Source organism: Anolis carolinensis, unplaced genomic scaffold (assembly GCF_035594765.1).
Source record: "Anolis carolinensis isolate JA03-04 unplaced genomic scaffold, rAnoCar3.1.pri scaffold_10, whole genome shotgun sequence".
Taxonomy (NCBI): Eukaryota; Metazoa; Chordata; class Lepidosauria; order Squamata; family Dactyloidae; genus Anolis; species Anolis carolinensis.
In genome coordinates this window covers 17,211,362-17,225,136 of record NW_026943821.1, presented here as the reverse complement: position 1 = coordinate 17,225,136, position 13,775 = coordinate 17,211,362, and the positions used below count along the sequence as shown (strand labels likewise).

At 41.6% G+C, this 13,775-nt stretch overlaps 1 protein-coding gene across 3 annotated transcripts in view; it reads right to left on the bottom strand.

The window, feature by feature from the left end:
- Positions 1–1,758: 1,758 nt before the first annotated feature.
- The window catches only part of aplp1 (amyloid beta precursor like protein 1), a 60,216-nt gene continuing 48,199 nt past the window's right edge, over positions 1,759–13,775 (bottom strand). For all 3 annotated transcript variants that reach the window (XM_062962598.1, XM_062962597.1, XM_062962599.1), the window contains 2 exons: positions 4,816–4,959; positions 1,759–3,812 (listed from right to left, as the gene is read on the bottom strand). In XM_062962598.1, coding sequence (XP_062818668.1) covers positions 3,714–3,812; positions 4,816–4,959 — 243 coding nt within the window. In that variant the 3' untranslated portion in view covers positions 1,759–3,713. The remainder of the gene's footprint in view (positions 3,813–4,815; positions 4,960–13,775) is intronic.

Here is a 13,775-nt window from a genome sequence, read left to right as displayed (position 1 = left end):
TGGGTACAAATTCTCCTGTTTTGATGGGCTCAGTTTTTGGCAGGAGGAAAAGTCTAGTCTGCAATCTTCTACTCACCGAGCCAAAGCTTGCTACAATTTTCTGGGCTTAATTTATTGGGCACTGCAATGTGTAGATCAGTGGTCCCCAACTTTTTTTTTTTTTTTACCAGGGACCACTCTTCAATATTAGTAACAAAAGGGTTATGAATCAGTTTTTGGTCAACTTTAGATTTGATTTGGTTATTTGGGGTGCCGATTCAGAAAATTGCACTGGATAGACCATACAAGCTCTAGTTTCTGATAGAGAACCTATGTCACCCAGTAGTCGCCATCTACTCGCCCAGAGAAAACCATATTTAATAATCTAGAACTGATGTGGTCTATCCAATGCAATTTTCTGAATCTGTACCCCAAATAACCCCAGGAACAGGCATAAAAATGAAGACACCAAGGTGCCTCCATTTCCAGGTGCCACATGGAACGGCTCCGTTCAGGCAGAGAAAGGAGGAGAAGCAGCAGTCAGGAGGCTTGTTGTTGCATCTTTTGTGGGTATTCAGCCTCTCCCCACCCGACATCTACATTGGGGGCTGGGCTGTGGCGCAGGCTGGTGAGCAGCCAGCTGCAACAAATTACTCTGACCAAGAGGTCATGAGTTTGAGGCCAGCCCTGGCGGGGTGAGCACCCGACAATTAAAAATAAAAAAATAGCCCCTGCTCATTGCTGACCTAGCAACCCGAAAGATAGTTGCATCTATCAAGTGGGAAATTAAGGTACCACTATAAAGTGGGGAGGCTAATTTAAGTGATTTACGACTCTATAAAAATCATCCAGCTGCCATTGGAATGAGGAAGTGCCGTCGCAGTGGATGATGAAGCAGCTGCTCCCCCTGTGGCCGGAATCGAACATACCCTCAGGAGAAGGTTAAATTGCTTCTGCGTCTGTCTCTGTCTTTGTTCTATGTGTATATGGCATTGAATGTTTGCCTTTTGTGTATACAATGTGATCCGCCCCAAGTCCCCTTCGGGGTGAGAAGCTTGGAATATAAATACTGTAAACAAACAAACAAACAAATAAATAATTGGCTTGGCACTATAGGGGTTTCGCAAGACCAGTAACTCTCGTTGCAGCGGTGAGGCTGTGGACCATATTTTAGTTCTTGGGGACCACTGGTGGTCCACAGACCACAGGTTGGGAACCACTGGTTTTGACCAATTGTAGTTTGCTGGGGTGTCTCAGTCAGGATAGGTAGAAGTGGAGTGAGGGAGGGAAGAACCTAAGACCATTTGTAGAAGTGGGCCAAAATATGAGAGAAAACTAAGCCATTCAGCATTTGTTCTTGTAAGGTAAAGGTTTCCCTGACGTTAAGTCCAGTCATGTCTGACTCTGGGGGTTGGTGCTCATCTCCATTTCTAAGCCGAAGAGCCGGCGTTGTCCGTAGACTTCTCCAAGGTCATGTGGCCGGCATGACTGCATGGAGCACCAGAGCGGTACCTATTGATCTGCTCACATTTGCATGTTTTCGAACTGCTAGGTTGGCAAAGCTGGAGCTAACAGCGGGCGCTCACTCCACTCCTGGGATTTGAACCTGGGACCTTTCGGTCTGCAAGTTCAGCAGCTCAGGGCTTTAACACACTTCACCACCAGATTCTTGTACAACCTCTATATAAATTCATAATCACAGCAATATATGAATCCAACCTTGTTATATCCCCTTAACCGCCCCCACCACCACTTTGTTCAAGAGTCCAGGCTCAGCACTGGGGTTAGAGAAGTGACAATATTTTATTAGTTTGGTGGGAGGACTGGCAATTGAAATCCATTCTCCTGGTTTGTCTCTTGTCATTTGCATCTTGATTTCAAGAATGTCTGCTTGGAAAGGACACGAACTGAAGCAGAACAGAATGAATAAGGGAGGAAGTAAACTGGCAAAAAAATGGAGAGCAATCAGGACACAAAGTTGTACATTCTTCCTTCTCAAAATGCAAGGTCTGTCTGTTATTATCTTAGGTACAATGGCAGAACATCCCACCCTCCTCTTCCATGCAAGTCTTAGGAAGCCAAGAGCCCTGTGTGAGGGGGAAAATCTGGCAAACTTTTAGTTCTAGGATGCCCAAAAGGATTATCTTTAGTAGGGAGGGTGAGAGGTGACGAAAATAAAACCAATGGCAATCTATATGAATCAAACCTCTAATCAATCTCAAGAGCCCCATTAATATATGTTATTTTTTTAGTCTGCTGCCCAAGTGCAACCTTTAAAAAGCTAGCAAAATGGTCCAACCCAAAGGCAGGATAAAGCCTAGAATCTCCAGTAGTAGACAGACATTACAGTGCACTTGGTGACACCGTCAGAGATGGACGGATAACATAACCAAAGTGGTCCCAATCCTCCCTCCTCCCCATTTCAGAAGCCAAGATGGGACGTCCCAGAAGATGCGTTACTTTTGGAAAGGAATCCAGTCATATGGCAGCAACCTATTGGTAAGTTTCTCCCAACTGCAAGTGACAAAAATTAGAATATACTTGTTGGCCCAGCCTACCCCTAAATCACTGCTGAATTGACTTTTCAAGCTTGGAAGTTCAGGGATGGACAAAGACCAGCCCTTGATTCTATTTCTGCAACTTTGCTCCTATCCCTTGTATCTTTTGAGGAGGGAGAGAGAAAGAAATAGGTGGGTGACGAGGAGAGCTCAGACCCTTCATCTCCCCTGTCCAAACTAGTACATAAGGTGCTGATGGAAGTTAACTAGGCCAAAGGAAGCAGAGGGTAAATGTAATCTGGTCAACCCTGCTTAGCTGGCTTTCCAATAAATTAAGTGCAACTAGTGAGGAATTCAAACGGAAGCATAATACAAGTGGAGACAGAAAAGGCGTGGAGGTGAGTGGAGGTGAATCCTATGCTGAGGCAGGCGAGGGTAGCAATGGGAAATTTTGAGTGCACACAACACTCTGGTCTCACGCGTAAGATACGGGCTTTTCTAGGTTTTGTTTTTCTTAAAAAATCTCTGCAAAATGAAGTCGTCACAAATGGGTGCCGTGGATGGAATCGAGGGAGGCTGCAGCTCTGTGATACAGTGTTATTGACTTAGTTATGGTTTTCAGATCATGAACGTAGGTTACAATGTGTAGGCTGAATTTTGGTAAGAACAGCAGGTCCTGTGCAAGTTAGGATGATGCACATGTGGTAGCCCTGGGCAAAGGAGCACTGGCGAGTGATGTGCACGCATGAGAGCTTTCATGAGATGCACACATGTAGTTCTTGGTGCCCACAGTTATACAGCAGATCCAACAAGTGGTTTGGAAAGCTGCACACGGTGTGGGTGTTGAAATGACGGTAGCCGAAATAACCAAATATGGCACCTGATTCCAGGAGCTTTTGTGTGTGTTTGTGTATGTGTTGGAGTGTTAGAACTGGTGAAGATGTGAGGAAAGAAATGGCAATGGTGGAAATGGCAAGTGGTGATAGCTGTAGAGCCTGGATGGATGGATGGATATGTGAGAGGTGGAATGTGACAAATGGAAGAACAAAAACATGGCAGGCTAGGGAATGGGGCTGGGGTGAGGGCAAGGCTCAGCCAGGGCAGAGAAAAAGAGGGGGGCCTTGTGTGGAAAGATACGTGGAATCTACCCCTCTCTCCAGTAGATCCTACGCCTTTCCACCTACATGGTAATGCCCACCACCCCAGTCACCCCACATCCCCTTGTGCCAAGGAAACTCAATTCATCTCTTCAAAGAATTTGTAGGTGGGGTTCTCATAGCCATGGTTTTGCATCTTGTTCAGCTGCCGCTCCTCGGGGCTGACCATGGGGTCCACCTGCCATGTGGGGGGAAAGAAGAGAAGGTTAAGCAGGGCAATGGGAGCCACTTTTTTTCATGTCAGGAGCAACCAGAGTTGCTTCTGGAGTGAAAGAATTGGCTGTCTGCAAGGACGTTGCCCAGGGGACGCCCGGATATTTTGATGTTTTACCATCCTTGTGGGAGGCTTCTCTCATGTCCCCGCATGGAGCTGGAGCTGATAGAGGGAGCTCATCCGCGCTTTCCCCGAGTGGGATTCAAACCTGGCAGCTTTCAAGTCAGCAACCCAACCTTCAAGTCACGAGGCTTTTATCCCCTAGGCCACCGGAGGCTCCATGGGAGTCACTAAGTCCTCTTCTACACTGCCATTTAAAATCCACATTTGGTAAAGGTAAAGGTTTTCCCCTGACGTTAAGTCCAGTCGTGTCCGACTCTGGGGATTGGTGCTCATCTCCATTTCTAATCCGAAGAGCCGGTGTTGTCCATAGACCCTGCCAAGGTTATGACTGCATGGAGCGCCATTACCTTCCCGCCGGAGCGGTACCTATTGAATTACTCACATTTGCATGTTTTCGAACTGCTGGGTTGGCAGGAGCCAACTGTCAATCTTCCCTCCCTTGGGATTGGTACCACATTTGTGCTCATTGCCACAGTTTTCTTTGTATATCCAAAAGGCCAAAGCTCCCTCTATGAACCAAATTATTGCAAATAGCAAAAGGGCCCATCAAAATTTGAAGTATGTAAACTGGACTTGCTCTTTCCCATGCCAGTTTGGACAGAGCATAAAAGTCCTTCTAGCAGTGCTTGAGTCAACATGGCAAAGACAACACAAGGAGTATATATCTACACTAGATCGTTTCAAAAAATCGATGCCACTTTAATGGCAATGGCTCCATCTTACTCAAACCCTGAACCACTTAGGAGTCCCTGCCAAGGAGCACCAATCTCCACTCCTGTGACTCTGGCGATTGTACTCCTGAAAGTCCTGAAAGGTCCACTGTCAGCGTCCTTGGCTTCCATACCTCAACAATGCCGTGGCTGATGGTCCCGTAGGGCTTCCGGCGAACCATCAGGAGGCTGATGATGATGACCATGGCAACAGCCACCGCAACCACAAGAAGACCAATGAGAGCGCCCCGGTTGATGGTGACCAAGGTGTCCGGCTCCTGCAGAGGAAGAGGATGATTGAGACCTCCAATCTCAACTGCCTTATCTACTTAACTTTTCATAGGTCATAGGGAGGAAGGAGCAAGCTTGCTTTCTGTTGCCCTGGAGACTAGCATGTGAAACAAAGGAAAGTGTTGAGGCTCAGGTGTGATACCGGGCTGTGGCGCAGCTGGCTAGTAACCAGCTGCTATAAATCACTACTGACCGAGAGGTCATGAGTTTGAAGCCCGGGTCGGGTTAAGCCTCCGACCATTAAAAAAAATAGCCCCGGCTTGCTGTTGACCTAGCAGCCCCGAAAGACAGTTGCATCTGTCAAGTAGGGAAAATTTAGGTACGCTTTATGCGGGAGGCTAATTTAACTAATCTACAACACCATAAAACTGCTCACGAGGAAAAGAATGAGGAAGAACAGCCACCAATGGACGGTGAAGCAACAGCTCCCCCTGTGGACAAAATCATGAAGCTGGAAAGATGTTAAAATGCCTCTGTGTCTGTCTCAAACTGAATGTTGTTTATCTGTTGGCATTGAATGTTTGCCATATATATGTTCATTGTAATCCGCCCTGAGTCCCCTTCGGGGTGAGAAGGGCGGAATATAAATACTGTAAATAAATAAATAAATAATAAAAATAAATACCCCTTTTTAAAGAAGGCAAATCTTGCAGAACCCCCTAGTGCCGGTTTTCCAATAATGGAACTAGGAGGCAGAGGAAGTAGAAATACACAGATTTATTTGCAAATAGAGCTGCGGGTGACCATCATGAAAAGGAGTGGCACACCGACTGAGATTTCACATGGGATATTTATAATATTTTTCCAGGTACAATTCACTCCACAAACATCCTTGTTCTCACGCCCCCTCCTTCTTTAATCTTGTTTCATCCTGACATTTATCAAAACAACAAATGTCCATCTATCAAAATCAAACTGAAACAAAACACCGTCTCTGATCCTCACGTCTAGGACTGTTCCTAAGGTTTTATTGCCCTGCCTGCATGTGTGAGTTCCTGGTCAATTGATTTCCTTTTTTAAAATATATATTTTAAATTAATTTATCAATCAAAATGTATAAGTTTACATTTTCCTCATTTTACAGTATCTTAAACATATAATGTTGTATACAATCAGACAGTAAAAAAAATCAAAACATCTTTAAACATATTTCTTATCAGTTTTAGATTTTTCCATTACAACTTTACTACATATCTCTCTACTACACCCTTTTATCTACTTATACATAATTTTATTTATTTATTTATTTATTTATTTTTTATTGTTATACCTTTCCCCCCTCTTCCATTCCCTTTATTTTGTGCCACTTTCACCAGGACCAACCAACTCATACTGTTTCACAAGTCCAAAATTTCATTGTCTCTGTTGCTGGCTTATACCCCTTTCCCTCATTAAAAATATACTCAATAAATTTTCTCCACATTTTCCAAAAATCTGTTTGTTTTGATATTCCCTTTTTAATTTTAATATTGCAAGTCAGCTTATCATTAATTGCTATATTCCAAATTTCCCTGTACCATTCTTCTAATTGGATTTCCTTTTTATCTTTCCAATTTTTTGCTATTAACAATTTTGCTGCAGTTATCAAATTAGAAACCAGTTCTTTCTCCTCTTGTGAGAGGATATTGTCATGAATATTGATTTCCTTTGCATCCCCAGGAAAGCGAAGGGCTTGGTGGTGTTTGTGGCAAACATTTCTTACTGACATCTTCTAACTATTAAGAAGACAATTTATTTAACCAAACTATTCTGAATACCATTGCTATTTATGAATCAGACTGAATCAAATTAAATCAGTCCCCTTGTGTCCCTTCAAAAGGAAGAAGATTCCACCTGAACATTAGGAAGAACTTCCGCACCATGAGAGCTGTTCAGCAGTGGAACTCTCTGCCCCGGAGTGTAGTGGAGGCTTTTAAACAGAGGCTGGATGGCCATCTGTTGGGGATGCTTTGAATGGGATTTTCCTGCTTCTTGGCAGGGGGTCGGACTGAATGCCCATGAGGTCTCTTCCAACTCTAGGATTCTATGATTATCATGATAACCAATCTAAATATATAAAAGAGTGATGGAATCCTGGCGACCGCCAAAACAACAAAACTAAACACCCCACAACCTCAAAAATTGGCAACACAACCCATCATCCATGCCTCTAGGTTGATACAACAAAAAGAAAAGAAAAATAAAGTCCTAATTAGAGGGAGAGGAAGAATTGTTTTTATCCAATTGCTGCCAGTTAGAAGGCTAAGCTCCGCCCACTTGGTCTCCTAGCAACTCACTCACCCAGGGGACAGGCAGAGTTAGGCCTCACTTAGGCCTCTTCCACACTGCCTATAAAATACAGATTATCAGATTTTAACTGGATTATATGGCAGTGTAGACTCAAGGCCCTTCCACACAGCTATATAACCCATTTATAATCTTATATATTATCTGCTTTAACTGGATTATCTGGACTCTACACCTTTACCCTTTACCTTAACTACCACCAGTTCCTCAATACTTTATTTCCCATACCACCATACTTCGCCACAGCAACGCGTGGCCGGGCACAGCTAGTAATATATATTTCCACAAACTTTGGGCGGTCTATGACAATATATCTTATTTTTGGAGCATTCTTGCTTCACGTTACGTTGACCAATGTTTAACCACCTGAATTCAAGAGAGACGGCTACAGGTCCTGAGGGTACTCAGTTGCCAACATGGATTTATTGTCATGTCATGTATGGAAAATGGTTGGCAATCATGATGCTGAAAAACCACTTTTTACCCTCTCTATTTTTGCCTCTTTCAGTGAGAACAGTGGCCTTGTTTATAGGGTTGATGCAAGGAGAAAAACTGGAGAGGAATTTGCACACAAAAAGTACTACTTATTTTTGTGAAGAAAAGAATTAGGTAAAGATTACATCAGCCTTTACAGAATTAAACAGTGTTCACACTAAGCTTTTTGATCCCTTCAGCATTAGTCAGGCATTCACAGCAGAAATAAAACTAGATTCCTTCTTATGCCCAGGGCCATTTTTATAAATGATACCTAAGTCAATGTTTCCGGTTTGTGCATCTGCCATTCAAATGTAAAAGCAAGCAAGGTGTGAATATAGTCTTGGACTTTAAAAGGAATTCTTTTGTGTTGTCGAAGGCTTTCGTGGTTGGAATCACTGGGTTTTCCGGGCTGTATGGCCATGTTCCAGAAGCATTCTCTCCTGACGTTTCACCCACATCTATGGCAGGCATCCTCAGAGGTTCCAGAAACATTCTCTCCTGATGTTTCGCCCACATCTATGGCAGACACCCTCAGAGGTCCCAGAAGCATTCTCTCCTGATGTTTCACCCACATCTATGGCAGGCACCCTCAGAGGTTCCAGAAACATTCTCTCCTGATGTTTCGCCCACGTCTATGGCAGGCAGCCTCAGAGGTTCCAGAAGCATCGTCTCCTGACGTTTCACCCACATCTATGGCAGGCACCCTCAGAGGTTCCAGAAGCATTCTCTCCTGATGTTTCGCCCATGTCTATGGCAGGCATCCTCAGAGGTTGTGAGGTCTGTTGGAAACTAGTATTTATTTATTTATTTATTTATTTATTATTTGTTATTATATTTAATTTTTATTTATTTGCTTTATTTTATTTATTATAGCAAAACCTTTGCGATTGCCCCAACAATGGATTCCCCCAGGCAGGAAGCAGCCAGGCTTTGAAGCTGTAAGGCTATTTTAATGCTAATCAAGGGTGGCCGATTGTAACATTCACACTTGCTTCAGGCAGACAAAAGTTCTTTCTCCCACCCTGAACATTCAACAGATATATAAACCCCGCTTGCCGATTTTCAACAGGCCTCACAACCTCTGAGGATGCCTGCCATAGATGTGGGCAAAACGTCAGAAGAGAATGCTTCTGGAACATGGCCATACAGCCCGGAAAACTCACAGCAATCCAGGAATTCTTTTCCTTTCTATCAATTTCAACAAGTTTGGAACATACTAAAAGGCAACCTTAGCACCACACTCCAAGCTTAAGATGTTGCCTTTGCCATCATTTGGTTTCACAGCCAAGAAAACATGCCTGTGGCCAAGCTCAATCGATCACACCGTTTTCAATTTTGCCTTTTCTAAAGAGAAATGGCCTCCACCTCTAATTCCCCCATTCCTGGTTCCTAAGGGTCCACAAATCAAAGAAACGTCGCAGAAACGGCCTCCCCTTCAGATACAATTCAAAAATCCATAAACAATCAAGCGAAACATGCCACGAAGCCGAGGGTGACCTCAGTCGCAGAAAGGATGATAAAAATAAAACCTGGACTCCCCGAGGATACGTTTTTCTTTGGTGTGGGGTTCTGCGGAGAATCAACCTAACTTCTTGGTTTCCTGCCATGTAATCTGATGCCAGCAACGCTTTTGGAAAAGAGCTCAACTAACAGGCAAGCCCCACAATAGAGAAGGCGGAGGCCAAGGTGTAGCTGGAGTTTTATATTACAACAGATGTACACAGGCATGGAGTCAACGGACTCTAATGGAGATCTGGAATTCAACTTATCACCAGGAGAATAGTAACGATATTAGAGGAAACAGGCGTAAGAATCTGATGTGATAAATAGTACTTCCTTGTCTATGTAATGCTGTTTTTACTCCTATATTCTCAAGGGAAGCACATGCTCAAAATCTTCCCTTTGTTATTATGGCCTCACATCTCCACAATAGAGTCCCAACTTAAAATCAACTGCTGAGGGGCAATGGAGGAGTATTGGGATGATGGGCCACAATTACCTTATATACTTGAGTATAAGCCGACCCAAATATAAGCTGAGGCACCTAATTTTACCACAAAAAACTGGGAAAACATTGACTCAAGTATAAGCCAAGAGTGGTAAATTTCAACAATAAAAATAGATACCAATAAAATTACAATTAATTGAGGCATCAACAGGTTAAATGGTTTTGAATACAGTAGAGTTTTTGTAGTCAATGTTTTCAATATACAGTAGAGTCTCACTTATCCAAGCTAAACGGGCTGGCAGAAGCTTGGATAAGCAAATATCTTGGATAATAAGGAGGGATTAAGGAAAAGCCTTTTGTTTTCCTTGTCGGTGTGCAGTTTGTGTTACTTGCTGTTTGTTATGGTGTGTTGTTATGGTGTATGTATATAACTCTTTAATAAAAATTAAATGTTAAAGGAAAAGCCTATTAAACATCAAATTAGGTTATGATTTTATAAATTAAGCACCAAAACATCATGTTATACGACAAATTTTGACAGAAAAAGCAGTTCAATACGCAGTAATGTTATGTTGTAATTACTGTATTTACAAATTTAGCACCAAAATATCACGATATATTGAAAACATTGACTACAAAAATGGCTTGGATAATCCAGACACTTGGATAAGCGAGGCTTGGATAAGTGAGACTCTACTGTATCGTGATATTTTGGTGCTAAATTCGTAAATACAGTAATTACAACATAACATTACTGCGTATTGAACTAATTTTTCTGTCAAATTTGTTGTCTAACATGATGTTTTGGTGCTTAATTTTTAAAATCATAGCCTAATTTGATGTTTAAGAGGCTTTTCCTTAATCCCTCCTTATTATCCAACATATTCACTTATCCAACGTTCTGCCGGCCCGTTTATGTTGGATAAGTGAGACTCTACTGTAATAATAAGATCAGAGTGAAATAATAAGAGTCTTTGAAGTTTAATCTTAAGGTCCTGATAGCGGCTGAGTTTTTCCTGTTGTTTAATAATAATAATAATAATAACAATAATAATAATTATCCTCAAGATTGAACTTCAAAGACTATGGCAGAAACCAGTGCAGGTGGTCCCAGTGGTGATCGGCACATTGGGTGCCGTGCCAAAAGATCTCAGCCGGCATTTGGAAACAATAGACATTGACAAAATCACGATCTGCCAACTGCAAAAGGCCACCCTGCTGGGATCTGCACGTATCATCCGAAAATACATCACACAGTCCTAGACACTTGGGAAGTGTTCGACTTGTGATTTTGTGATACAAAATCCAGCATATCTATCTTGTTTGCTGTGTCATACAATGTAGTTGTGTCAATAATAATAATAATAATAATAATTATTATTATTATTACTACTACTACTACTACTACCACTACTTCCTCTTCCATGTGCCAAGTCAGTAGATTTTTGTATATATATGTTCCAGTTGAATTTTACAGGACAGCAATTCCTTTCTTTCCTCTATCTGATACCCAATTTCATAAATCTGTCTATAGTAAACAGAAAATCCAAAAACATGGCCAAAACTAAAACTAAAACTTAGCTGATCCAATTTTCAAAACCTTTACAACAAAAAAACTCAGAATGTGCTTGCATGATGAAATGGCATTAAAAAAGTATCCTTTCCTTAAAAAAAAGCAGAGAATGTGGCCAAAATGATGGAAAGTAAAAAAAAAAACCCTGAAATTCCACCATCTGAAGCATAATAAAATGCCTAATGGGCTAGCAGCCCCGCTCCCATCCAATAAAGGGGGCAGGAGAAGGAAGAATGAGAAACATCAAGATAGAGACATAAAAGCCAAGGAGAGGAATTTTAAAAGGGTTGCATTAGAGGTGGGAAGGCTGCCAGGGAGAATTGCTCAGGTCATTAGACAATCAAGATGTAAAAAGAGCACTTAAGGAAGACAGAAATATTGCAGCGAAGTTAAATGAGCGCTTTGCATCTGTCTCAGACAAAGACAAGGTAGGGGAGAGACACCCAAACGGTTCCCCACAAAGGCAATAAATCTGAAGAAATGGCACAACCTAAATCGTCTTCGGAGGACATTTTAGAGCAAACTGATAGATTAAACTCATAAATCACCGGGACCATATGGAAGTCTCCCGAGACTTTTACAGGAATTCAAGATATGAGATCGCTGTAACATTAGCGCCCGGGTGGAGCAGAGAGATGTGTGCGCTCAAGCCCAGATCCTGCAGGAAGAATGTCTCCCACAAAATGCTGACAGCAGGCACAAAAAGGTGCTGGGCACGGCAAAACCCTGCACAACGGAGGAAATTCACTGCTGAACAGAAATCATGCCCACACCTGCCAAGCAGATGCTCCACACTGCCAGCTTTTGACAGCAGCATCAATTACATTTTGATGGGGATGGGGAGGCGAGGGCAGTGGGATTGAATCTAAGCACCTTCTTCCAACCTCCCAGAGGTGATTGACAGCAGCAAAGGTGACAGTGGCAAATATGTGTTTGGGAGGGAGATTCATCCAAGCGCCTTGCCACTGTACATAGAGACTTTTGTGTTTTGGCTAGACAGCTAAAAGGCTGCTAATACTGCATTGCTGTTTTAAACAAACATTTCCATGTGCAAGTCTATATATCGTATATATGCAAGTATAAGCAGACCCGAATATAAGCCGAAGCACCTAATTTTACTGCAAAAAAAACCTGGGAAAACACTGTCTCCAGTATAAGCCAAGAGTGGTAAATTTCAGTAATAAAAACAGATACCAATGAAATTACATTAATTGAGGCATCAGTAGGTTAAATGTTTTTGAACATTTACATAAAACTGTAATTTAAGAAGAGACTCTCCGACTCTGATTAAATCATTTTTCTCATCTGCAATAAATCACTACTGACCGAGAGGTCATGAGTTCAAAGCCCGGGTCGGGTTAAGCCCCCGACCATTAAATAGCCCGGCTTGCTGTTGACCTATGCAGCCCCGAAAGACAGTTGCATCTGTCAAGTAGGGAAATTTAGGTATGCTTTATGCGGGGAGGCTAATTTAACTAATTTACAACACCATAAAACTGCCAGCAAAACACGAGGAAAGGAATGAGGAAGTACAGCCACTAGTGGACGGTGAAGCAACAGCTCCCCCTGTGGCTGGAATCGTGAAGCTGGAAAAATGTTAAATGCCTCTGTGTCTCTCTATACTATATGTTGTTTGTCTTTTGGCATTGAATGTTTGCCATATATGTGTTCATTGTAATCCACCCTGAGTCCCCTTCAGGGTGAGAAGGGCGGAATATAAATACTGTAAATAAATAAATAAATGTGCTTATGTATTCTTTTAATAATAATAGAGTAAAATAATACATATAATAATAATAATAATAATAATAATAACAACGACAGGAACATAATACATGTAGTAATAAATAGAGTAAAATAATCAATATAATAATAATAAGATCAGAGTGAAATAATAAATGTCTTATTGATAATAATAAAAATAAAGTAAAATAAATGTAATAGTAGCAACAATAATAGAGAAAAATAATAAATGTAATAATACCAATAATAATAGAGAAAAATAATAAATGTACCATATATTCTCGAGTATAAGCTGACTCAAATATAAGCCAACCAGGACCCTCACCCGGGTATAAGCCGAGGGGGGCCTTTTCAGTCTTAAAAAAGGGCTGAAAAACTAGGCTTATACTCGATTTGGTTTCTGTAAGAATTCATATTGTTTTTCCGAAATGTAACCTAAGGAGAGTCCTTCTGTACAGACTGTGCGGATTAAATACCGTATTTTATCAGTAGGATCTTTCATTAAAGGCTTGTAAAAAGACTGATCTCCTAAATGTCTCATTATTTCTTTTATATAGTCTTTTTTGTTAAGTAGTACTATTGCTCCTCCTTTATCAGCTTGTTTCCATATATATTCTGGCATATTGGCCAGTCTTTTGATGGTATTGATTTCTGTTAAAGTTATATTAGCATGTATATTGGTTTTCGTGTGGGACAGTAAATTCAGATCTCTTTCTACCACCCTTATATAGGACAACTGTATCTCTACACGTATTCATAGATTTTTGTGTACTTTT